At 39.6% G+C, this 27,898-nt stretch overlaps 2 protein-coding genes across 4 annotated transcripts in view; both read right to left on the bottom strand.

Moving 5' to 3' along the window:
* Positions 1 to 15,130, bottom strand: part of pex1.L (peroxisomal biogenesis factor 1 L homeolog) — a 31,646-nt gene extending 16,516 nt beyond the window's left edge. The window contains exons 1-11 of one of the 2 annotated variants that reach the window (XM_018266437.2): positions 14,767 to 15,130; positions 8,367 to 8,513; positions 7,930 to 8,013; positions 6,893 to 7,007; positions 5,778 to 6,532; positions 4,274 to 4,393; positions 3,123 to 3,246; positions 2,048 to 2,151; positions 1,378 to 1,466; positions 1,010 to 1,239; positions 648 to 818 (exon numbers count right to left, since the gene is read on the bottom strand). In XM_018266437.2, coding sequence (XP_018121926.1) covers positions 648 to 818; positions 1,010 to 1,239; positions 1,378 to 1,466; positions 2,048 to 2,151; positions 3,123 to 3,246; positions 4,274 to 4,393; positions 5,778 to 6,532; positions 6,893 to 7,007; positions 7,930 to 8,013; positions 8,367 to 8,513; positions 14,767 to 14,877 — 2,050 coding nt within the window. In that variant the 5' untranslated portion in view covers positions 14,878 to 15,130. 2 annotated transcript variants of the gene reach the window in all.
* Positions 15,131 to 21,342: 6,212 nt separating this feature from the next.
* ankib1.L (ankyrin repeat and IBR domain containing 1 L homeolog) overlaps positions 21,343 to 27,898 on the bottom strand; it is a 95,862-nt gene continuing 89,306 nt past the window's right edge. For both annotated transcript variants that reach the window (XM_041565891.1, XM_041565892.1), the window contains exons 19-20: positions 27,681 to 27,724; positions 21,343 to 27,072 (exon numbers count right to left, since the gene is read on the bottom strand). In XM_041565891.1, coding sequence (XP_041421825.1) covers positions 26,323 to 27,072; positions 27,681 to 27,724 — 794 coding nt within the window. In that variant the 3' untranslated portion in view covers positions 21,343 to 26,322. The remainder of the gene's footprint in view (positions 27,073 to 27,680; positions 27,725 to 27,898) is intronic.

The following is a 27,898-nucleotide window of genomic DNA, read 5'->3' as shown; positions in this document are numbered from 1 at the left end:
CTGTTTACAATGCAAATAATTCACTCTACAATATAAAATTTAATTCCTGAACCAGCAAGCGTATTTTTTTTTTTTAGTTGGTGTGTAGGCAGCCATCTCAGGTCACTTTGCCTGGTCATGTGCCAGTGCTGCACTATGGAACTGCTTTCTGGCAGACTGTTGTTTCTCCTACTCAATGTAACTGAAGTAGGACATGGATTTTTACTATTGACTGCTGGTCTTATATCTACAAGGGAGCTGTTATCTGGTTACCTTCCCATTGTTCTGCTGATGGGCTGCTGAGGGGTAAGGGAGGGTGTGATATACCTACAACTTGCAGCACACTAGTAAAGAGTGACTGAAGTTTATCAGAGCACAAGTCACATGACTGAAGGCACCTGGCAGGGGCGTAACTACCGGGGGAGCAGGGGGTGCAACTGGGCCAGGGCCCGCACCCCCGCAGGGCCCCCCCGGGAGATCACGCGCGCTGCAGCCAACTGGAGTCGGCTGCAGGCGCAGAGAAAAATCGCACGGACGAGGGTGGGGGCGGGCCCGCCCCCCACCTAGTGCCGTTACTGGCACATGGGAAAGTGACTACGTCTAGCCCCATGTCAGATTTCTAAATTAAATATAAAATAATATTTTTGCTCTTTTGAAAAACAGATTACCATATGCAAGTTGTTTGCTTTGAGATGCTTCAGAACTCTGCTCCATTTCTGGTGTAGAAACAGCACCGGTAATCTGATCCAGGTCATCTAAAAGTATAATTGAGGGCTGCCTCCAGGCTGCTTCTTCAAATGCTTCTTCTAGTGTTTGAAGTATATTTTCAAAGGTTTTCCCTAAAAGAGAGTCATGGTTAGTAGACAATATTTACACATATATGGATTCTGTAATATCTCAAATCTTGTGCCCTGTGGAAACTTTCTATACACCACCTTTTTGACCACTTGACACAAACTGTAACACAAACAATAGGCCAATATATTTTATTGATCTATAAAATCAAACATATCAACTACATTTGTTATACCTTTTAACAGTTTACAATCAATTTCTTCTACATGTGATTCCAGTTTCTCAGATGCTTCTTTCAATAAGGCTTTTGCTAGAGTTGATTTTCCGCTTCCCTTTGGTCCAAAAAGAAGCACTCCTCCACTTCGAAGTCCAGAAGCAGATGCAACCAGCTGTCTGGATAGTGGACTTCCCATGAGACAACAAACGACATGATCATAGCAAGACTTCCCCAGTTTACTCCCCCCTCTGTAATAGAAATGTAAAATCAGGCATTACTTATGAAAGACTAAAGAAAGCGGGCTTATTTGCCCTGTATTTTTAATTTATAACTGGTAAAAAATATTAGTAGCAATTCCTATTAATGAGGTGTTAGATGTTACATACCCTAAATTTTGCAGTTTCAAGTAAAGAAGATTTTGATCTGTATGTAGGTGTGTTTGAGGTTCTTCTGTGGGTGCCAGCTCAGAATTCACCTGTGAAAAACAAAAGGCATTATGACAGGGTTTGGAATCTTTTCTGTTAATATTCAACATGGATTGTTTCATTTTACACTGCCTCATATCTCCTTGGAACAACGCTAAACCAGAAGATGGCAGTGAGAATTTCAGAGCAATAATTGCCTGACCCACAACTGCACTTGCAGGGTCCCAATAGCTACCACTAAAGCTAATGGAGGGCCTAATACAACTGTCTAGCTGGACATTTCCATAAAAGGACAAGGTAAGCCATCAAGTTACCCCTATTTTGGTAAACCACCCACTGTGTGTAAAGCTAATGCCTGGGCGGGGGGTTCTCATAATAACCTTAACCTGTCAACATGGCAGAGCTTAAAATAAAAGGAAGAAACCATTTCTAACACAAGACATTGTATATGCACCAGACTCAATGTATTCACTTTATAGAGAGTTTATCATTATTATTATTCTAAGATTATTTTACAGCAGTGCATGAGGGGACCCTTTGTAAAAATAAATAAATAAATGGTTTCTCTCAGAGACACCACTCACAGCAAAATGGTACATGCTACAAGTACTTGCCATTACTTGATATTTACATGAATTGTAGTTTTCTCCAAAACGCTTGGGCATAACATATAAAAATCATCTTGGCTTGATTGCAAGTCTGTTTTATCCACAACAATAAAGAATTCTGATACCTCTGTGGGAAAATGAAATCATTACAAAAATACAAGGCAACATGACAAAAATGAGATAAGGATTTAACCAAATCTCCAACCAATGATTAAACCAGAACATAATTAATAGTTAAGGCTATTCCACTGGAGACCTGTGGGCAAGAAGTGATCCTTAATGGCTTTTCTATGGTCCCCAGCATGCATATCTAGTAGGGATGCACCAAATCCAGGATTCGGTTCGGGATTCGGCCTTTTTCAGCAGGATTCGGATTCGGCCGAATCCTTCTACCTGGCCGAACCGAATCCTAATTTGCATATGCAAATTAGGGGCGGGGAGGGAAATTGCGTGACTTTTTGTCAGAAAACAAGGAAGTAATTGTTGTCCCTTTCCGTCCCTAATTTGCATATGCAAATTAGGGTTCGGATTCGGTTAGGTATTCCGCCGAATCTTTCACCAAGGATTCGGGGGTTCGGCCGAATCCAAAAAAGTGGATTCGGTGCATCCCTAATATCTAGTAATGACAAGTCTAAAGCAAACTGACTTGCTCAGTAATATTGAAAACATTGCACCACTCACTCCTTCTGCTTTGGTAAAGAATGAATTGTATTCAAGATTACTAAGCAAGTTCAGTTGGTTTAGACATTACAAGATGGCAATTTTTTTACTATAATGTAGAAAAAAATGTACTATTTTATAAGAAAATAGACCACCAATCTGAGGAATAGGGCTCAGCAACACTAGACATAGAAGAAATGCTTCTCTAAACTTGTCTCCTGAGCCTGTGAAAAACAAACAAACAAGAAATGTGAAATTAAAAATAGGTCAGTGAAGTGATGCTGCATCTGACTCCACTACAAGAAATGACTGAGAGGTACCAAGAGCTTGAGAACCAGTCTCAAGATGACTGCTCCCCTAATAGAAACTACACATTTTGGTGAAACACATAAGATAATTCCACTCATGCATTAGGAATGTAATTTAATGAGTACTTACCATCTTTTAATGAAATCTGTATATAACCAGTTTTCCCTGCAATCCAAGGCATCTGTAAAGTGCTAGAAGACAGCAACCAAGTAGTAAATGCAGATTTGATATCGTCCTTATGTATGTTTCTATCCTTGAAGAAAAAGAGAAAAGGAGTCATCGCTTTCAACATCACTAGTTTGACTCTTGAAATTCCTGAAGCACGTGAACTATATCTTAATCTACTATTGAAAAATTACCAAATAATTTGTACATATGTCCACACTAGCTAAAGTCCAAAATTAAACGAGGTAAAATAGCCTTTTCCTCTTAACTGCAAAGTGTTTTCTACTCTATGTACAGTTAAAATTTAAATGGCTTTAAAACTCCAAGGCTAATTCTTGCTGATTGCATAATCAACAGCTGAATAGAAAAATCAAACAGGAATGACCAGTGTATCTAAAAATCTAATTCGGTATGACCCAAATAATAAAAAATGACCCTTATTAAGAGGTACATGTACATATGTATACCTACATTAGAGAAAAAAATCCTGTGCCATAAACTGGACAATGACACATGGGGCATATGCTTATACTCCTGAAATTGCTGGGAGAAAAAAAAATGGTCTTGCATTGCGGTGCAATGAATTTACTGAATGTATGTCAGTAACTGTATGTAATCACATCAAAATACATCAGTGGGCATTACATGGTTTTACTGACATACAGTACCCACGGCAAATTAAAAGTTTATGGTTCCCATAAGTGACAAAACACTCTGTGCATCATTACTCTCTGGATTGATTCACACTAACTGCATTTGCAGTGTCCACAATGCAGGACAACGCATTCTCATTGAAATTGTTAAAAAAAACTCTCATATAACTTAGCTCTCTTTTCACTCTTGATAACACTCCTGCTAAAGTATATTACGAAAAATCTCATCTCTCTGTTTACTCAATTATGCCAAACCCCAAACTTTGCGGCTCATACTCCCCTTTTGATTTTAGATTGTAATGTCCAAAGCCCTCTTTATCACATGTATATGGTTTATACACCCTTCTCCTTTTGTACAGCTCCATGAAATATGCTGATGCTTGATAATTATGATAATGATACTCAAGATGAAAACATAATATGTTAGAAATTATACTGCAGTCAACTGTGCCAGACACTCACCAAAGATTGTGTTGGCTGTAGTGTGAGCGATGCTGGGAGTCTGAGAATGCAATCACGTGAATGTATTCTTACAGCTGAGGAGACATTCATATTGAGCTTCTTTCTCAATCGAGATGGGACCTGATATTTAAAAACACCAATACAACATCAAATATTAAATTCAGAGGGAGAAATCATAGTCAAGACACATTTAGAAACTATCCTTGAAATTATTTGTGCACTGGAGACCTGAGAAAGCCTTTTTTTATGCTTAGTAACTGTCTGACACATCTACCTGTAATCAGTCTGATCACTGACACGGAGCCTGTAGGCGCATGCGTAGTTGAAGAGGATTCCTGACTAGGCCCAACTGAGCATGCAGGCTCCATGACAGCAAACAGACACGAAGAGGATACGATTGGACAGAAGATGTCACCTAGGGACTCCGCTTCGATGCTCCGCTTCTTGCAGGGTTCCAAATAGGAGCGCTAATATAGGTAATACACAGGGAGGGAGAGGTTAAGGGGGCAGATCGAGGGGGCTGTTATATCTGGGGGGTTTAATTCTCCTTTAAGCCCCCCTTTTTTTTTTAGGGCCCCCTTACGTCAGAACAAGGTTACAGATATATGAAAATGCCTTATCAGCAACACAACCAACAATATCAAGAAAAGGTGGTGTTCATAGCACAAATTCAAATTCTAGCTGGACTTTCAGAAGGATCTAGGTTGGAAATAGATATTATTATTATTATTATTTTTAACAAGTATTTTTAGAGTGCCAACATATTGCGCAGCCCTGTAAAATTAATGTGCTTATACAAAGAAATCACATCCCCAAATGTCATCCTAACAGAACACCTTCAGGCTGTAACCAACCTTCACAATACACAAAGTTGGGAACCACTGGTCTACTCTGTTCTCTTCCATCTGTCAGACGTGGGTTTTCTTTAGCTGCACTGCTTAGGATTGTTCTCCTTACTAACAGAGAGGAGAGATACGGTAATGCAGAGCTTATATTTTTGGGATGAGACCCATAGTTTATCTGTGAGTCAGCTTCTTAACCCAGTATTTGATTGAAAGTAAGTAAATAAGGAGTTTTGGATCCTGACCCGGTGGTTAGCAACTCCTGCATTAAAGTAAAGTTTAGGAATCGAAGGGATTTCTGTTATGTTTGGTAATACAGCTTACCAGATCTATATTTAACTGTAAATATATTTAGAGGGTACCAACTTCAGACTTGGTATAATTAATGTATATTGAAGCATGGTAAGTTTTGTATCAGCTGTTTTTGTATGCAAAATGTATGTTCAATGTATAGACCCATTTAACGTACAGCACTAAGGAATATGCTGGTATTTTATAAATGTGTTAATAATCATAATATTGTCATACCCATTGCCTGAACAAACCAAACCGTGGTACTGTAGATCTTTTACAGAAACGTGAATGGCAAATTTAGAGTCAGCAGATATTAAGACTTTAATTTAGTGATATAGAAACAACTGCAAAGCAGATTTGACACAGACCCAGACTTTTCCAACGTGTGTGTTTCCATTCCTGATATCATACTCAATGATATCTTTAAGACCGTCAAAGCCATGCCATGCTATTTTCACTGTTGCACTGGGTCCTTTGTTGTCAGCATTCCTCTGTTTTGGGTTTCCCAGAGCAACACCGTCCATTTTTTTTCCTGACGGATCTGTGTTTTTTCTGGTACTTTCCTTCCTTCTTTTTGGGGATAAAAGTTCCTGAATGGTTCCATATGTTACTACAATGTCATTTACTAAACCAGGAGGCTCAGGGTACCATGAGAAAACATGAACACAGTTATCATTCACACTGTCAGTATATTCCTGGCTGTTTTTAACAATGTGAGGGATGTGATTGGATACCCTAAATACAGCTTCTAACTCAACTTTCTTAACCAAAGATTTCTCCATAAGTTCTGTTTCACTGCTGCTTGCAGAAAGGGTTGGTTTCCTCCAAAGAGATCGTAAAAGAAAATTTCCTACTGAGTCCCATATACTTTTGCTACTGGATAAACCTTCTGAATGATCTGGTTCAATAGTTTCACTTCCTCCTTCAGTTGATTGCCTTCGACTGTCTGTACTTTCGCTCTGTTTATGATCACTTTTTACATGGCTGGATTCAATATCCAAATCCTCAGGTCCTGGGGGTACAAGTGCTGAGGAAACAGCCTCTAAGTCTCGTAGTTTAGGAGCAACTACAAGTTCTGTAAGTGGTTCCAGTCTGCCATAACTAGACAGTGGGGTCAGTGCACCTGAATTTAACAAAAACAAAAATCAAAACGTTATCACCATGGGGTAGCCATGAGGTAAGTCACAGTAGTAGTTGGATTGACTATTTCATGTATTATTACTATAGCAATGCAAAACAAATTCCAGTATTAACAATGCCATAGTACTTTTAATCATGCAGGATTAAATGTATGAACATTAGGAAATGCATGATAACTTACAAATTGGAAAGCAAGAGATTTCTACTTGCTTCCATTGTGGAGACATTTCTGATGCCCAAAGTCATTATGTGCTCGGCTTCCAGGCTGCCAGAAGCAATTTTTCATTCTCTTACTATATTAGTATGTATTTCTAAGCTTTGTCACTGCCACAGAAGCACTTACCAATCTGAAGGTAAATGCAAGTATGCTGGTCAACCCATACTGGGAATATAGCCTTAGGATAAACTATTCGAATTTGATCCAAAATACGGGATTCAAGGGCTGAAGCATGAAGTTCCTAAAAAAAAAAAAAAAAAGATATTATCTTACTACCATTGATTATTTTATAGATACCTAAAGGCAAGTTACTGGTATATTTCTGGTGCATATTTTCACTTGATGGATTTAGCAGAAAACAGTTCAGTTTCTCAAAAACAAAACTCCCCCATCTCAAAAACCTCCTACATATATTAATCTAATTTTAAAGACCGCTATTTAGTAAGGCATGTCAAACAGCAGTTGTAGCAGGGAATGCCAATGGCACAATATTAATATCCCTGTACGGAGGGTGCTTTATATGCTATACAGGTATGGGACCTGTTATCCAGAATGCTCGGGACCTGGGGTTTTCCAGATAACGGATATTTCCGTAATTTGGATCTCCATACCTTAAGTATACTAGAAAATCATGTAAACATTAAATATTGCTTCCAATAAGGTTTTATTATATCTTAGTTTGGATCAAGTACAAGGTACTGTTTTATTATTACAGAGAAAAACAGGGAATCATTTTTAAAAAACCTGTATGGGAGACAGGCTTTCCATAATTCGGAGTTTTCTGGATAACGGGTTTCCAGATAACGGATCCCATACCTGTATTAACAATATCTTGATTCGTGCAACTAACATCCCATGACATTTATCCAAGGCAATCAAACTGAAATGCATGTGTGCTGTAGCAATTCACAGACAATAAAGTTGCATTTTGGTAAGAGCGTAGAAAGATTAAAAACCACATATACAACTGAGGCCATGCTATGGGGTCTCCTTAGGCAACTGCAATATGTCTAATACAGGAAAGTATGACTTTCTGGTGAACAAATACTTGTGTTGGAGCACAAACTAGAAAGCTATGGAATCTACACAGTTTAATATGTACCTGTTTGCATGCAGTAAATTGTAAAAAATATCTTTGATTTCAATTAAACAATGTATCTTACCAGTATGTCCCAGTCATCAGCAGACAGGGGCTCAACTGTGACCTCAGTACAAGAAATAACATTAGTGCACTGCTTGAGGAAGACCTGGACAGGAGGAAAATATTAATTTACAAGCACATAATCCCATTAAAAGATCTGATATATTCTTGTAGAAGTCGAAGAAATCAAAAAAATACAATTTCTATGAGCAAATTCATCCAACTTCAAAATATATTATGAGGTCCATATCGCAAATGGTCATTCACACTATTCGCTTTTTATTTGAATGCAGTAGGGAGAGGAAGTCTGAAATAAAGTCCTCACATCTAGCTGTTCAAACATGGCCTAAAACATGTGCCCTTCCTTGATATTCTGGAAGGTATATGCCCTCCATTTAAACTTTATTGATTATCCATTAATTTGGTCCATAACCCATACAAACACATGCATACTCATACCTGCTGCCCATGTGAAAAGCCGAGCTTCTCAGCAAACTGTCTGTTCAGTTCAGCCACATTTGTACCCAAGCAAGTGCCACTCCGACTCTCCATCCAACAAAGATACACCGGCATCTGCTCACTCCATGACACCTCCACTGCATGATTCTAAAAAAAGAAAGTTATGCTATATTCATTTTATATCCCTGAAAAACACATATCTCTGTATAAGCTGTGCCCAACATAAGAGGTTTTTCATTCAATACCCATATCATCATTGCCAAGTTATCTTCATAAAAAAAGTACTTTCAATTTATAGATGGGCTAAAACATTGTACGGTCATTATGCGCTGGAAACCAGGGAAATAGATGCCCCTAAAGGTATTTTTCCTTTTAACTTACAGAATGTCAATTCATTTCATTAGAACTTCTCGAAAATCATTTACTGCACCTCATCACTACTCCCATGAACCTGCTGAGAGAGGATAAACACTTATGTGCTGCACATAAGAAGAATGATAGCACCCCTGTGTAAGTACCCGGTACTCATCAATGATACATTACCCTGAAAAACTAACGTTGTTTTATTTGTTGTTCTTTTGCAGAGAAAAGAAAAATATCTTTATGCAATGTAGGTGGGTCAGACAGTTCACCTGTGCCACCTAGTGGTTCCAATTAATAGACAAATGCTGAGCAAGAGTAAACTAAATAATGAGACAAGAGGCTCCCTTCTCTTTTCTTAAAGGGGAAATATCGCAAAAATGAAATTTTAACATAAGCTTCAGCACACTGAAGTAAGAAACTTTCTAAATACAATCTGTTAAAAATTCTGCATTGTTTCTGAAATAATCAAGTTTATCTTCACTATCCCTCTCTCAGCAACAGTTTCTCTTCATTCAGTCTTCATACAGCAGTTGGGTGTCAGATAATCATTGACAGTTAGATCCAATATATCTAATAGGGGGGCTCCCTTTCCTAGCAGATGAATTAGAGCTCACTCAAATAACTGATTCCAATACAAACAAAATCTAACAAAATAACTGCCTTTTGCACAAATCCTGCATGTAGAGACAGAGGATTTCAGGTGATTTTAATAGAGTGAGCTCTAATACATCTTCTAGGCAAAACTACCCCCCCCCCCCATAAGACATATTGGATCTAAAATTAATAAAATACAAAATGAAGAGAAACAGATGCTGTGAAAGGGATAGTAAAGATTTAGAAAGTTTTTTATTTCAGTATGAGGAAGCTTATATTAATTCTCCCATTTAACAAGAGATGCTGAAATTGACTAAACTCACGTGCAACTCTTTCCGATTCCCTGATTAATGATAATATAGCCAAGATACACCCCTTTCTTTCACAAACAACAGCCAAAACACTAATCCATGCCCTTATCTCATCCCGTTTAGACTACTGTAATCTCCTAACCAGTCTTCCTGACTAACATCTCTCTCCCCTCCAATTAATCTTAAACTCTGCTACCAGGATCCTGCTCAACCCCAACTAAAATCCTTAGCGTGGCTGCCTGTCAAGCAACGGATAGCATTTAAAACCCTTATACTAACATTCAAAGACCTTCACTCCTCTGCTCCTCACTAAATTTCTTCTCTTGTCTCGCTATATGTTCCTGGCCTTCTTCCTCGCTCTTCTCAAGAGCCACCTTCTCTTCACACCATCCACTGCCACCTCTCGTCTCAAACCATTCCATCTTGCTGCTCTTTACCTCTGGAATTCCATCCCTGAATTTCTCTGTAAGGAATCCTCTCTCAATCTCTTCAAGAAAAAACTAAAAGCCTACCTTTTGGAGCACTAGAACATTAGCCTAGCCCTAGTCCTACTGACTATGCCTTACCTTTTTCATCTCCAATTTGTGCCTGTATGTTAGCCTCCCATCCACTTAGACTGTAAGCTCTACGGGGCAGGGACCTTCTTCCCGCTATGTCTCTTACCACATAGCACTTAAGCTCTTTGTCCTGATATGATTCTGTATATATTTATTATGTGTTTTCGTGTGTGTGTGTGTTTGTGTAATTTTCCAATGAGTATCCGCACTCCAAGGCCAATTTAGATAAAGATAGATATATATAGATATATATATTCCAGAAAAGACCAGCAACCCCGGGATATTTGTGCATTTGCATGAATAGCCGACGTGACGTTTCGGTCCACGCAGGGACCTTCCTCATGGCTCACATGCAAATGTGAATACACCTTAAATTTGATGCACAAATATCCTGGTGTTGCTGGTCTTTTCTGGAATATTTGAAATATTTACCATGCACCCGGGGCAAGTCATATAAGCGGAGTGCTGCCCTTGTGTGGATATATATATATATATATACAGTTCCAAAGGTGCACTCCGTAGACCAAGGCAATACCTGGGTGCTCAGCAATGAAGGTAACTAGAGATTTGTTTTCTCCTGACGAAGAGCCCTGTGTGGGCTCGAAACGTCGAGTTCAATAAAAATCTTTTATATATATATATATATATATATATATATATATATATATATATATATATATATATATATATATATATTCACATAGAACCACACTCCAAATTATAGTGAATCAAGTCTCCTTTATTTGCACCAATCTTTGTGGTGGGGGCCGAAACGTTGGACACAAAGATTCATGCAAATAAAAGTGACTTGATTCACTATAATTTGGAGTGCGGTTCTATGTGATTACTTATGCAATAAAGGTTTTGAACCTGCACCCACAAGAAAACAGAAAATCCGGATAAGAGTGTGGCTGCCTTTGAACATATAAATATATATATGTATATATTGTTCTTTTATGGGCTGTACAGCGCTGCAGCTCCTTAACAGCACTTTACAAAATAAAGTTATACATACATGAAAGATAATACTTTATGAAGGGACCAGAAAACCGGTCTGGTCTCTACATAAAGAAATTCTCAGTTCATACAGTGCATCAGGGTTTCAAACACTGGGAATAGAATCTAAATTGTGTCCAATTGTAACTAGTAGAATTAAGTCTAAAGCAACTGGATTTTTTTTTTAAATGCTGTAAGAGAAGTTGTGTGATGTCTTCTGCTGGTCATGGCCACAGGCTGTGTTCTTGTGTGCGTTTCTGTTCTGCGGCTGTCACTTATTAACACACACACAATCTTATTACCTTTTAACACAAGGGTCAAAGGTTTCCCTTCCTCTCACTCCTACAATGCTCCCTGAGCAACTGCAACAAGGTCTCCACATTGATTTCTGATAAATAAATACCCTCATTCCCTATGAGTGGAATTTTACCTGGTAAACATTTACGTACAGAGTATTTTGTATTTTGACAAATGGCAAATATATAATATATAATAATTTCCCTCTCTCCTTTATTCTTGGGCAAGACTCACAGAGTTAAGGGGATATCACAGATTCCTGTGCAGGCACCATCACCTGGCATGCCATCTGGTATCTGAGATAAAATGCCTGGTCTTGTTGCAAGTTGCAAGTAAAAGGAGAAGTCTACTGGGGTTGAAACTGGGCCCAATCACAGTAGCTCTTTAAATTTAAAGATAAAGTTGCCAAATAAAAAGTTGTAAATAGTTTTAAAAATAGTTAAAAACCATAAGTTAAGCATGTTTTAGAAGACAACATCTTTTTATTACTTTTAATAAACTGAAGCATAGTAATTTCTGCACCAAACCCTCCTTTTTGCAATACCTGTTCATCTGTCAAAGATCTTTATATTTATCTGCTATAACACAGCTACAGTCCCTTCCCAGAGACTATTATCCCACTGTTACTATAGGCACCATCTCTCCCTACTATACCTGCTATCCCACAGTCACACTCCCTTCCCAGAGACCATTATGCCTCTGTTACTATAGGCACCATCTCTCCCTACTATCCCACAACCACACTCCCTTCCCAGAGACTATTATCCCACTGTTACTATAGGCACCATCTCTCCCTACTATACCTGCTATCCCACAGTCACACTCCCTTCCCAGAGACTATTATCCCACTGTTACTATAGGCACCATCTCTCCCTACTATACCTGCTATCCCACAGCTACAGTCCCTTCCCAGAGACTATTATCCCACTGTTACTATAGGCACCATCTCTCCCTACTATACCTGCTATCCCACAGTCACACTCCCTTCCCAGAGACTATTATCCCACTGTTACTATAGGCACCATCTCTCCCTACTATACCTGCTATCCCACAGTCACACTCCCTTCCCAGAGACTATTATCTCACTGTTACTATAGGCACTATCTCTCCCTACTATACCTGCTATCCTACAGTCACACTCCCTTCCCAGAGACTATTATCTCACTGTTACTATAGGCACCATCTCTCCCTACTATACCTGCTATCCCACAGTCACACTCCCTTCCCAGAGACTATTATCTCACTGTTACTATAGGCACCATCTCTCCCTACTATACCTGCTATCCCACAGTCACACTCCCTTCCCAGAGACTATTATCTCACTGTTACTATAGGCACCATCTCTCCCTACTATACCTGCTATCCCACAGTCCCTTCCCAGAGACTATTATCCTACTGTTACTATAGGCACCATCTCTCCCTACTATACCTGCTATCCCACAGTCACACTCCCTTCCCAGAGACTATTATCCCACTGTTACTATAGGCACCATCTCTCCCTACTATACCTGCTATCCCACAGTCACACTCCCTTCCCAGAGACTATTATCCCACTGTTACTATAGGCACCATCTCTCCCTACTATACCTGCTATCCCACAGTCACACTCCCTTCCCAGAGACTATTATCCCACTGTTACTATAGGTATCATCTCTCCCTACTATACCTGCTATCCCACAGTCACATTCCCTTCCCAGAGACTATTATCCACTGTTACTATAGGCACCATTTCTCCCTACTATACCTGCTATCCCACAGTCACACTCCCTTCCCAGAGACTAGTATCCCACTGTTACTATAGACACCATCTCTCCCTACTATACCTGCTATCCTACAGTCACACTCCCTTCCCAGAGACTATTATCCACTGTTACTATAGACACCATCTCTCCCTACTATACCTGCTATCCCACAGTCACATTCCCTTCCCAGAGACTATTATCCACTGTTACTATAGGCACCATCTCTCCCTACTATACCTGCTATCCCACAGTCACACTCCCTTCCCAGAGACTATTATCCCACTGTTACTATAGACACCATCTCTCCCTACTATACCTGCTATCCCACAGTCACACTCCCTTCCCAGAGACTATTATCCCCACTGTTACTATAGGCACCATCTCTCCCTACTATACCTGCTATCCTACAGTCACACTCCCTTCCCAGAGACTATTATCCCACTGTTACTATAGACACCATCTCTCCCTACTATACCTGCTATCCCACAGTCACACTCCCTTCCCAGAGACTATTATCCAACTGTTACTATAGGCACCATCTCTCCCTACTATACCTGCTATCCTACAGTCACACTCCCTTCCCAGAGACTATTATCCCACTGTTACTATAGGCACCATCTCTCCCTACTATACCTGCTATACCACAGTCACACTCATTTCCCAGAGACTATTATCCCACTGTTACTATAGATACCATCTCTCTCTACTATACCTGCTATCCCACAGTCACACTCCCTTCCCAGAGACTATTATCCACTGTTACTATAGGCACCATCTCTCCCTACTATACCTGCTATCCCACAGCCACACTCCCTTCCCAGAGACTATTATCCCACTGTTACTATAGGCACCATCTCTCCCTACTATACCTGCTATCCCACAGTCACACTCCCTTCCCAGAGACTATTATCTCACTGTTACTATAGGCACTATCTCTCCCTACTATACCTGCTATCCCACAGTCACACTCCCTTCCCAGAGACTATTATCTCACTGTTACTATAGGCACCATCTCTCCCTACTATACCTGCTATCCCACAGTCCCTTCCCAGAGACTATTATCCACTGTTACTATAGGCACCATCTCTCCCTACTATACCTGCTATCCCACAGCCACACTCCCTTCCCAGAGACTATTATCCCACTGTTACTATAGGCACCATCTCTCCCTACTATACCTGCTATCCCACAGCTACAGTCCCTTCCCAGAGACTATTATCCCACTGTTACTATAGGCACCATCTCTCCCTACTATACCTGCTATCCCACAGTCCCTTCCCAGAGACTATTATCCTACTGTTACTATAGACACCATCTCTCCCTACTATACCTGCTATCCCACAGCCACACTCCCTTCCCAGAGACTATTATCCCACTGTTACTATAGGCACCATCTCTCCCTACTATACCTGCTATCTCACAGTCACACTCCCTTCCCAGAGACTATTATCCCACTGTTACTATAGGCACCATCTCTCCCTACTATACCTGCTATCCCACAGTCACACTCCCTTCCCAGAGACTATTAATGCACGGTTACCTGTTCCAGGCGCAGTTGTGCGATCACCTCAGGTGTCAGACGCATAAAAGTGTCCTTAGTGCTGGTGAGTTTCAGGGACACAACAGCCCCGGCCGGCCCAGGACCGAGCATCCCGCTGCGGGTTACCCACAACCCCCCGCTTTACTCGGGCGCTTTATTAGAAGAAAGTGCATGTATCAGAACTTTCATTGCTAAGGTTGTCTGTCCCTTCATGCTAACAAAATAACTTCCGCACCGCTTCACCTTTGACAACTGAGGAAACCACTCCCCCTGTGTCTACTAACATAGTGGTATCTTCCGACCAATCGGAGGGTCGCGTACTCTAATGACGCAGTTGCGTGAGGCACTCTTTCCAGCTATTGGTTGTACGGGCTTTCCGGTGCAGAGAGAAAGAAAGCGGCTTGTTTATTTGCACAATCTGATGACAGAAGCGCCCTAGTACAAGTACAAGCGCACGCACACCATGAGCAAAGAAAGTTATGCGCCTCACGTGCAAAGTATCGCGAAGGACGGAGGCCCAGAGCAGTCAAAGTGCGTTGTTTAGCAATCCACACAACTATTGTAGAGAGGGTATCCCTTTCCTGCGATTGGAGTGCTGATTTAGTAGATCCTTGCTGCAGGCTTCTTCCCTTGCTCCCCATAGTTATTACTGACTTACAGCTGCCAGTAGGATGTTCAGCCGCAGAGGTACAGACAGGCTTAGCTGCTCCCATCGCTTTCCCTGTCCTGTACCTGGGATCTGCTTCTCCCAATTAAAGTGGTGATTCACCTTTAAGCGTAATTTTAGTATGTTATAGAATGTCCTATTCCTAACAACTTTGCAACTGGTTTTCATTATTTATTTTTTTATAGTTTTGGAATTATTCTCTTTCCTCGTCTACATCTTTTCAGCTTACAAATGGGGGTCACTGACCCCAGCAGCCAAAAATCAATTGCACTACAATTTTATTATTATTGTTTCTTTTTATTTCCTATCTTTTTGTTTAGTCCCTCTCCTATTCACACCAGTGCCTGGTTGCTAGGGAAAATTGTATCCTAGTAACCATAAAGCTGCTGAACAATAAAGCTGGCTATATATATATATATATATATATATATATATATATATATATATATATATATTTTGTTTGGCCAGTGAGCGGATCTGTTCCCGATATGCCCACCCTGATGTGAGTGATATTGGGCTGATCCTATCATGTGCCCTAAGGCCCAACGATCGGATCACAATGAGCAGAGTGGGGGTGGTCAGATCAAGGACCACATCAATGAACCGATGTGGTCCTCAATATAACGGGATTTTTAAACCCACCTGTTCGACATCTACCCGACTTTTGGCCAGATATCAATCGGGGAAGCCCATTGGAGGGCCCCATACACTGCCCAATAAGCTAGCCGCTTAATCGGCCGGCAGTTTATATCTGACCGTGTATGGGGGCCTTTAGCTAGATAGCCCAATAAACACAATCAATGAAAACCAATTGCAAATATGTCTCAGAATATGTCTTTGGCATAATAAAGGTCATTTTAATGTGAACAACCTTAAGATGCCCTCTCACCCCTTTTTTCCATGAACTGACAGAGTAATTTTATGGGAGGAGAGTTCTAGTTTTAACACCAGTTGGAGACTGCAGGTCTCTGTTATTATACATTTTATCTTATTTTCCCATGAATCCTTTCAGGCCAAGATCTGTGGCTTGTGACAAATGCCAGAGAGGCTACTGGTGGGCGGCTGTTTGAGTCTCTGTCAACATAGAATGCCAGGTCTTATTTTGACTCCCAGTCCAGACCTGAACCCTTTCACAAAGGTGTAGCTGTAGAGGAACTACACCTAGTCTCAACTGATAAGTTTTAATATATATTTACAGTATCTTCTAGTTATCATTGCCACTTACCATTAATATCAGCCAATGCATCGTGCATGTGATTGCGCACAGCATAACATGACAGCAAGGGTTGTTTTGTGCTTAGAAGAAGTTTATATAGAAACACATATACAGAGCCCTGCAAAAGTATCCACACCTCTGGCCAATTCTCTCATTTTGCTGAATAACAGATTCTACACTGACTTGTTCTTTACTGTAATAACCAGAAACGATCAGAAGAAAAAATAAAACAATGAAATATAGTTAGTTTTAGTATACAGCCCACACTGTCAAATTGAGTAGAATCCCCTTTGCAGCAATTTGTGGTACCAGCACCTATGGCAAGTACATCTAGCACCGGCTCCTGCTCAACTCCTTTTTCTAACTTAAAGTAGCTGGTTAATGCAACTGTATCCAAACGCTCCCCCATTGCTCTACGCTAACCCTTGTATGCCTGTCCCCTTACTACAACTTTAATCCAACTAGCCTGAATTTGCCCCAGTTTACTCAGTGGATCATGCTTTTTTTTTTAATGGGGTTCTATTGTGATCCATACAACCTAGAATGGATTTGCACACTCAAAATAACATATGAACAAAAGGTAGTATAAAGTAAATAGAATTGTTTTCCTACTATTAAGGTAGTTTTTACTACAGCTCCCAGTGATTGGTAAATGATATGCAGAATTGTACAGATTTTGGCTACTGGCCAAAAGAAGCAGTAAAAATGACAAGATTATTGTAGTTTGGTCATCTACGAGTATAGCCTTATTAATGGGGCGGTTCACCTTTGATTTAACTTTTAGGATGTTATATAATGGCCAATTCGAAGTAAGTTTTCAGTTAGCCTTATTTATTTTTTGTATTTTAATTATTTGCCTTTTTATTCTGAGGTCACTGACTATCTAGTAAACAAATGCTCTGTAAGGCTACACCAGACTGCTGAAATTGCAAATTGGAGAGCTGCTGAACAAAAAGAAGCATTCATCATATGTATCATTTGCTAAAAACTCTGTATGATGTTCAGTAAATGGGAAATAAATAACTGCTTAAAAGTTTTCAAAAAGTCATTTTTTTTGTTTCTCACAAAAAACAGCAGTACTGTTTTTTTTCTTTAATCTGAGTGCACATGGAGTGTTGTCTCCATTGCTCTCAGACTGCATTTTCTTCAGGCTAAGAAGCAGATCCTCTTCCTTCCCAGCTCTGTTGATCTGCACTGAAAATGACTGCTTCCGCTTGAATGCAGGTACACAGAGAGGAGTGGAGGTTGGCCTGAAAACTCCTACTAAAGTGTTTTTGAGCCGACCTTTGCTCTGTGTACGTGCTCTCAGCTTAAAGAAAAAAACAGTACTGCTGTTTTTGTGAGACTGGGGCTAACTACATCCAATAGGGACACAGTGCGCATTCTCACATACCTATTGTGTTAATTACTGATGTGTTTGGGATAAGGACGCTAGGAAGGAGGAATAGAAAAACCAAACCGTGGTACTTATAAAAATGTGTTTATGATAACTGCATATCAGTTAAAGATAGTTGCTAGTTATGGGGAGCCATAAGAGAAAAAAAATTATTGCTAACACCTAAATATAGAATAATAATTTTTATATGCAAGACAGAGAGAGAGAGAGAGAGATGTGTGTGTTTTCCAGTTTCCTGTAATTACTTTAATAAATTATTTTATATATTTAAATGCATACTTCATTTTTGTATGGCAGTCTTTTCGAAGCAGCTCCAGCTATAAGAGTAATAACATCAATCATAATGAAATATAAAGTACAGGTATGGGATCTGTTGTCCAGAAAGCTCAGAATTACAGAAAGGCCATCTCCCATGACTCCATTTTATCCAAATTTTTTAAAAAATATTTCCTTATTTCTACTTGTAATAGAACAGTACCTTGTCCAAGCTAAGATATAATTAATCCTTATTGGAAGCAGAACCAGGCTATTGGGTTTATTTAATGTTTAAATGATTTTCTAGTAGACATAAGGTATGAAGATCCAAATTACGGAAAACCCCAGGTTCTGAGCATTCTGGATAACAGTCCAAAGGGTATAGTCCCTGGTTGAGCTGTCCCAGGTATGGGACCTGGATAACAGGTCCCATTCCAGTACTGTTAACCTACTCTGGTAAAACGTGTTTGTTTACTTTTAATGAGGCTCTAATATAGCTTATTTAAACTTATGTAAGGTACTATGTAGCAATTGGTGTTGTGATTCAAGTTCCAGGAGGGCCAAATTAAGACAGCAGACCAGAAGCAAGCTGTGCAGAATACAACATTTTGGGTAAAATGTCCTTCATGGCTCCGTCTATGCAGTTGCCAGGCAGACATATATACTTTTAACTGTAAATAACATTTTATGGCATTACTGACCTATCAGCATTTTGCTACAGGCTGCGAGCAGATAAAGCATGCTCCAACTGGCTAGCTATGGAAAAATATAATATTTAATAAAGAAATCACTCTGCTACGTCATTTTATCAAACATTGACCACAGACTGCAAGCAGCTAATTCCCAGCAATGAAATAAAATGTAACAGATACATTTATTACAAATAGGTGTTTCTAGCTGCCATTTGATACAGTGGGTCTTTTTGTATTCCACCACAAGAAAATGTAGGAGTTAACTTACCTTCTTTTCCTTTATGAGGACTGTACCCACAGGAGCGCAGAGATGCCAAACACAGATGAAATGCTAGATGTTGCGTGTGACTGGCAAGGGTGTGCATTATGGATTTCCAACCTGCAGCCCTCATGCATTTTTATAGAAATATTACTCCCATGAGACAGCTGTAGTATGTTCAACCGTAGCTGCAAGTTGCACGTAGATACCTGCCCAGAGCACACAGAGCATGTGCAGTGTCACTGACACTCATACCTAAATCCAAAATGAGGAGTTCCTGTGCAACGTTGTCAGGTTCAAATTAAACGTTTATCTTTATTAAAGGTTACATGTCCTCCCGGGTATCTTTAGGACCAAGGGGTGGAGCCATTACCGGCTTGTTGATACAGAAGAAACAAGGCGATTTTTTTATGTGGACACTAGGATACCTAAGGGTATGAACTCCCAGTTAGACATGCTTTTACAGATACCTTCCCTTGAGATTGTTTCCATTTTTTTCATACTTCTGTATGGTATTTGAAGCTCTAATTTTGGTTCTGTACGTTACAAACAACTCAGATACAGTTGAACTGCAGACTTTCAGCTTAAATTCAGTGGGTGAACAAAAAGATTGCATAAAAATGTGAGGAACTATTAACACAATCACTTCATTTCAGGGGCTCAAAAGCAATTGGACAATTGACTCAAAGGCTATTTCATGGGCAGGTGTGGGCAATTCCTTTGTTATGTCATTATCAATGAAGCAGATAAAAGTCCTGGAGTAGAGTAGATTTGACGGGGGGTGGTGCTTGTATGTGGAAGACAACATGTGATCAAAGGAGCTCTCCATGCCGGTGAAACAAACCATCCTTAAGCTGCAAAAACAGAAAAAAACCATCTGAGAAATTGCTACGATATGAGAAGTGGCAAAACCTACAGTTTGGTACATCCTGAGAAAGAAAGAAAGCACTGGTGAACTCAGCAACGCAAAAAGACCTGGACATCCATGGAAGACAACAGTGGTGGATGATCTCAGAATCATTTCCATGGTGAAGATAAACCCCTTCACAACAGCCAAACAAGTGAACAACACTCTCCAGGAGGTAGGTGTATCGATATCCAAGTCTACCATAAAGAGAAGACTGCATGAAAGTAAATACAGAGGGTGCACTACAAGGTGCAAGCCACTCATAAGCATCAAGAATAGAAAGGCTAAATTGGACTTTGCTAAGAAACATCTAAAAAGAGTCAGCACAGTTCTTGAAAAACATTCTTTGGACAGATGAAACAAAGATCAACAGCTCATGATCCAAAGCATACCACATCATCTGTAAAACATGTCGGAGGCAGTGTGATGGCTTGGGTGTACATGGCTGCCAGTGGCACTGGGACACTAGAGTTTATCCATGATGTGACACAGGACAGAAGCAGCCAAATAAACTCTGAGGTGTTCAGAGACACTGTCTGCTCAAATCCAGCTAAAGACAGTCAAATTGATTGGGAGGCGTTTCATAAAACAGATGGACAATGACCCAAAACATAGAAGCAAAGAAGTGGAAATATTCTTGAATGGCCAAGTCAGTCACCTGAACCCAATTGAGCTGCATTTCACTTGTTGAAGACTAAACTTCGAACAGAAAGGCCCACAAACAAACAGCAACTGAAAGCCACTGCAGTAAAGACCAGGCAGAGCATTACAAAGGAGGAAACCCAGAATCTGGTGAAGTCCATGCGTTCAAGACTCCAGGCTGTCATTGCCAGCAAAGCGTTTCTAACCAAGATTATTAGAAATTAACATTTTATTTTCAGTTTTTTTTTGTACAATTACTTTTGAGCCCCTGAAATGAAGTGATTGTGTTTAAAAAAAAAAAAAAAAAAAAAAAAAAAAAGGATTTATTCCCTCACATATTTATGGACCTAACTGGTATATAAAAATCTGTCAGGTCTGAAAATCCCACCAGGTGAGAAATGTGGTCCTCCTCCAATAGCTGCTGTATGATCTGATCGTTGTCTCCCAGGGTCAATGCTGGTTTAGCAACCTCTGTGGTTATTTGGGGATAGCTATACCTGCCAATAGAAATCTAGGAAATGAAGACAAAATGAATGACGGAATAAATGTTTAATCAGACTTTTTTTTTTTTTAATCCATTTTCTGAACAGCATTCATTTGGCCAAACATCTACATAAGTATATCCTACTGTATATAAAGTGGGAATGTATCAAGTATAGATTATGAAAGTGCAAATAACATTTCAAGGTTACAGTAATGGTATTTTTCTTACATTATAAAATAACCAGTTTACAAAATAGCTTGTCAGATTTAGTTTTCTGAATTGTAAAGTCTTGTTGCTGTTAAAGATGTTTTCATTGTACCAAGAGATGCATTTGTATGGTTAAACTTGAGCGGAATAGGAACAATACCACCCAAGCTAAAGGGAGATACAGGATCCATGGGATATACCATTGTCACACAGAGGGTTGTTTGTGTATATGCAAATCTATACCAAGGAGAAACACAATTGGGTGGAAACCTTTGTTTATTTTTGTGCATAAAAGAAAGCAATCATTGTGTGCAACCAATCCGAAAATAATATACACAAGAAGTCATTTTTAGGGATCTAGTGTTAAATATATATATGTATATAGATGTTTTAAAAGAAAAGTACAGCTTAAATGTAACTAACAAAACAAGAGGAAATCTTAGAAAACCTAAAACAAGTGGATTTAGTGTAACAAACTGAGCAAAAATGTTCACGTCTTTAAAAGCTTCAACAGAAGAACAGAAAAAGCCCTTGCAGAGTTCCATAGGAGACGTACCGAAGCCTTACCACTATAAACAAGATGAATTGCGGGGGGGGGAGGGTGTATTTATGAAAGCTGAGCCCCCAGCTAGTGTTGAACTACAATCCCCAATCACTCTCAGCATTTTTTTTAGCTCTCAGCTGGATGCTGTAACTTGTACATCAAAAGCTTTGAAAGGTGCTGGCTAAACATCCCCAACATAAATTCTATACATATTGGTCAGTGATTACAAAATGTAAAGATAAGTACTTTGAAATTATTCCAAGAACATTCTTGGCCAAATGGGCCCTACCTCTGAGCTGGAAAGTCCTATCTGCTTCCCATAATACCAGCCTTGGGAACAAGAGTAGTATCAGTGATTACTGAGATCCACATTATGCCCACAAGTGCCAAGAAATGGATGCAACTGCCACTTGAGGTACTGCAACCTCCTCTCTTTCCTACCTGCATGGGTGGCTGGGGGTTTGTTTATTCCCCTACTGCATTCTCTTTCCATTAGAGTAGAACCTTTTGTTCAGCTCTTCGTACAAGTACTTGTAGCTATTTGCCACACATCTAAAAGTGTCAACTTTCTCTGTAGCTTTAATTCTTTTCCTGTACCTAAAACATAACAAAAGCACACATCATTTTATTGAATTAGTAAACACAATGCATATTTTTTTCACTTGAATACAGTTATTTTGCATTATATCAGTATATGTGCACTTAGTATGCCCTGTAAGACTGCTTGCCTTCTATGCTAGCTCAAATCACAGAGGAGACAACCCACAGCAGCAGGACAGGCGATACATTCTATGGAAATGCAGTATGAACTCAGCACTGAGGTTTGATATTGGCTGTTATTAGACCAGGCCATGGATGGTCTTTATGGAGTAGGAAAACACATCCCAGAGGAAAGACTGTGCTAATAGCTCTATTACAGGTGTTCAATGTGACAGCTACTGATCTGGATAATTAAAGGCACGGTGACAAGTTGTGCAACCAAGCTATTGCTTATTGGGAAAGTTGAGCTGATCACTTAATAGAATTATTTACTTTAAAACACCCAGTACCCACACTGCCCCATCTCTTGATACAGTGCCTATAGCATGTACTGGATGTGGAACGAATGACATATTCCTGGTAACATAATCCACAAATTTAGAAGGTAACTGCACCAGGGATCTTCCACTGCTACTCACCCCCTGCAGGACAGGTGAGGAAGTGCAGGTGTTGTATGGGTCTGTCGCTGTCAGAGAACAATGGGGGGACATATAAAGAGCCACTGATCACAAGATACTCTCCAATGTTCACGCCTCCATGTTGCATCAATGAATTACGCATAGGGCAAAAATAACAGTGCCTCTTATGTGGTAGCCCCATTTAGTACATTGACCCCAGTGAGCGTTGCTGTTGGGACAGCCTCAGTATCGGCCCTCTGTATAAAGAAACACACAATGTACTATCATGTGGCTTATTGGTAAATGTCTAATCTCAAATCAAGTATTCATAATACATGTATATATATTTACACAGCTTTAGGAATAAACCATTTTCTTTAGTTGACAACCAAAAACTGCATATGTTAAAATCTACTCTACCATTTATGCGTTATCAGGCGAGTCCAACGTTTTAATTTTGGCACATAAGACACTGATAACCTGATTGGTGACATCCTATGATAAAGTGCGGCTATGCCTCATTTGTCTAATCCCCACCACTGCATTCCCCTATCAAGACTTTATTAGAAAACAAAGGTGTTTTTATATTTTTTAATCCTACTTTTCAGTGTAGTCGTTTAAAGGGTAAATAAGCTTTATTTAGTTGGTGGGGTAGCCTGGTTAATGTTAGAATTTCACAGTACAGTGTGCAGAGTTTATTGTACAAACAGGACATTCCTTCTCTGCAGATCTACAATAATAATGACCACCAGTGGTAGCTGCTAGAGTACCTGTCCATCCTAAAAGCACAATCTATTCTTAAAGACTTCCGAACTCTGTGCCTACAAAATATCACATATAAAGGCAAACATACGATAGGCTCTCATACAGTAAAGTCGATTTAGAGTTAACACTGATAATTAGGGTACATAACTGCTGTGTATCATTTGCTTTCTGAATACTGTAATCGTGACCAAGTTCTGTTTGATGATATTTCTTCCATCTGCCACTGCCATGTTTAAAGGCAACATATACCCTATGGGATTAGTAGTACAATCAGTGAAACCATGTTGGTACATTTCAATAGAGAAAACTTTAAGGGAGAGTTCAGCCTCAGACAAGTTCTACTAAATTATAATGTAATATAAATAATCTTAATACAATTTCCAATGTAGTTGAATTAAAAAATAAAACGCTGTGTTTACAAATATCTACTAATGGATCTAGTTCCAGTTCTCTGCCTTAACCAAGGCTCTCCCCACCCTGCCTATAGTACATGGGGGAAGCACAGGCTTCAATAGTTACTGCACATGCTCATTCCTTTGCATGCCATTGATCTAATAGGCTGAATCACCGTAGCCAATCAGAACGGTGAATTGAAAGTGAAAGTGTGCAGTAGTGCTCCATGCCTGTGCTTCTCCATGCTGATTGTGATGAGGGTCTTTAAGAGCCATGGGGTGAGGGAAAGTCATCTGTTCCACTCTAACTTGATTAAAATGGAGTCTATGAGAGATGACCAACCTGTAATTTGGAGCTGTGGAAAACGGATCCCGTACTTGTGAAAAATCAGTTAAAATGAAACCACGTTGGAAATATTATTGACATCTATTTATTTACCAAAACTTTTGAAAAAATGAAAATCCCCTTTAATTATGGTATTTGTATTTTTTTTCATTTCTAGAGAAGCTACAATCCTGCTTGCTCTACTTAGGTACAATAAAGCATCATCCATAATCTCCACTGACTCAGCTCCACTTCCATAAAATATTATTAAAGGCATTTTTATGGAATGATTTATAACGGTTTCCTGCGTATATGCAACACTTGCTATGCCGGCCCATCGAGACTCAGGACTCAACAAGAGTCATAGAATGAGGAAGAAGACTCGGGTACCGGTTCGGCATAGAAAAACCAAACTGAATCAATCATACAACATTGCAACTGTAAATACCTTCTTCACATAGTGTGACAATTTCTTCAGTTCTTTATAAAGTCAAAAACAGAAGCAGCCAATAATACACACACATACTAAAAGACTAACAGAAGAGGCAGCGCATGACATCTCTGCACTGCATAAACCTTTCAAAACAATCATTTTTCACCTTTTATTTTCATACCCTTATTTCCATAAACTTACACATACTCATTTCCAATCAACAGCTTCCTAGTTTAAATGTTATTGGGCTAAATGGTAACTTATTAAATAGTCCATGATGCAGCATTTGATTATTTATCCAACACTTTCAGCTAAAAATGCTGATTATTAGTGCATGGACTGTGTCTCATATGAATTGTTGCTACATAGCTGGACACTCCGCTTAATGACTCTGGCCTCACACACCTATCATAACACACATTTAATTGTGTACATATGGACAATACATATGAAGATGCACAGTCTCCCAAGGTGAGTCTCATCTATTGATACAATTTATAGCTTCCCTAACGTGGACCCTACTGATAATTGTTTAAAAACTATTTTGGGGGCCCTTTTTTTTAATCATGTATTTTTACTAAAACTCCTAAAATCCGAGCATCATTTGTTAATACACTTAATCGTTCCTGTTGCCTGTCAGTCAATAAGAGCAGCATGGTCGGGGGAAAGGGGACGGTAAACAGCAGACGGTTGAAAAGTGAAATGACTGTACATATCTGCAGATACTCTCACTATACAATGCCATTTCCACAATATTTCATTACTGTATTCGAAACATGAAACCTGGAGATAAATACAAACTTAGGGGTTGGGGTGATGCAAGTATAAATGGAGTGATAAACGTTTAGAGGATAAGGAAAATGTTGAGGTACAGCGGGAGACCACTTCTTTTTTTTAGATTGGGATCTGTGTAAATTAATAAAAAAAAAAAAACATGACTCTTTACATTAAGGTATTATCAAACTAAGGCTACATAATCACTGCATTTTATTAGAAAGTAGAATTCACTCTACTTATTTCTTGCTTCGGAAACAAATCAAGGCAATCAAAATCCAATTCGATGCAGAAGAAAGTCTCAAGGAGTTCCGACTGGTTCAGAGGACTGCAAGCACATTACAATTCCATATTCAATCCATTTTGTCATTGGACTGAAGTGGAACACGACCTCCAACACGCGAGAGACATCTGAAGTTCTGCACACAAACTATTATCAGTTCATACCAAATGTACTTGTTCGACCCATTCACTTGAAGTTTCAGGAGTTCTACTGGAAATATCTTCAGAACTGTTCATACTGCTTGTAACATCATTTGTGGGGTCGTCACTTTGTGACACTCCATCAAGCGCAGGTACATTCTCTTCGGAAGTGCTTTCTTCTGTTTGGATTTCTTTGTATTCATTGATTAGTGCATCCTGAAAAAGTGCATGCTCCTCGGCCAGACCCTGGGGTGGCTCCCTTAGCGTTGGAGGTGACAGTTGTTCATCGACATTGAGCGGCTGCAAATCAACGTCAGTTTCAGAAGTTGCAGATGGTATAAGGGCAATGCTCTGAGGATTGATGTCATGGAACCATGCCATGATATTACCCAGCAGATTCTCGCTCATGTTTGGGTCTTGGCTAGATGAATCAAGGTCGCTTGAGGTTGAACACAAATCACCTTGAATATCACTGAAAGGGTGTGAAAGATGATGATCTGTTGCATATGGATCACTACTGGCTCCGAGTCTTACTAGGCTTTCTCCCAGTTCTAACAACTCAGAGCTACTTAAAGCACACCTTGGGTTATCGATGCTTATTGGAGCTGGGTCAAGTCTTGAGGGCAATGATGTGCCTATAGCACCAAGAGATGCCTCATTGTTCAGAAACTCTCTTGTTTCTTCATCCACTGCAAGACGGGATTCCTGCAGAGATAACTGGATTGCCAAGAGGATATTTGGATCATCTTCATCCAAGGAGCTCAAAGTCTAGAAGAGCAGGAAAAAAAATGAATACGTCTAAATAATCTATGGGATTTATTACTAAAAATGGGTGAAAGGTGGGAGGGGATTGGGTAGGGAAGCAGATGGGAATTTAGCAGTGGAATTATTTTAGAAGAAAGTCCACATTTTTATTGTAATTAAGGGAATTTACAATTATGGAGTGTATACTCTGGGAGTATAGCCATAGAACAGAATTTGGCATATATTTAAGGTGAAAGGCTATATGTAAAAAGAGGAGGACTGTACATACAGCCATGGAGAGGAGAGCTTAGCTTAGAAAGGAGAGCTGTGAATGAAGTCAATAATAGAGCATGACTGTTACTATATTCAGAGAGGATGGCTGTGAGTATAGTCAGACAGAGGAGAGCTATGCATAAACAAAAATGGAAGGCAGACTTATGCATATGTTTATTAAAAGAGGGGCTGTTTATATAGTCACTGAGAAGAGGCCTAAGCAAACAGTGATACAAGCCTAGCCATATACACTTATGGGAAAAGAGTTACAGTCACAGAGAGAGGCTGCTCATATAGTCATGAAGAGGTGAGCTGAAAGGAAAGGAGGGCTACAGAACAATGGCTGAAGTTGAACTTACCATAGAGGTTCCATGCCGTCGGCTACCACTAGCTTCCTGGGTGTCTGCCATTAAAAATACATGTTAAAATGCTTGAAGACACTTTACTGAGTAACATGCAGTTTATCTCACACTATAGTACAGCACTAACAGAGCATTGAACCTTCACAAGCTAACATGCTGCACTGTGCAATTTCCATGTGTGGGAGGATATCCACCATTTTAGCACAGAAGGTGTG

This window comes from Xenopus laevis, chromosome 6L (assembly GCF_017654675.1).
Source record: "Xenopus laevis strain J_2021 chromosome 6L, Xenopus_laevis_v10.1, whole genome shotgun sequence".
NCBI classification, from domain to species: domain Eukaryota; kingdom Metazoa; phylum Chordata; class Amphibia; order Anura; family Pipidae; genus Xenopus; species Xenopus laevis.
Note: the sequence above shows the minus strand (reverse complement) of the source record. Positions and strands in the feature narration are given on the sequence as shown.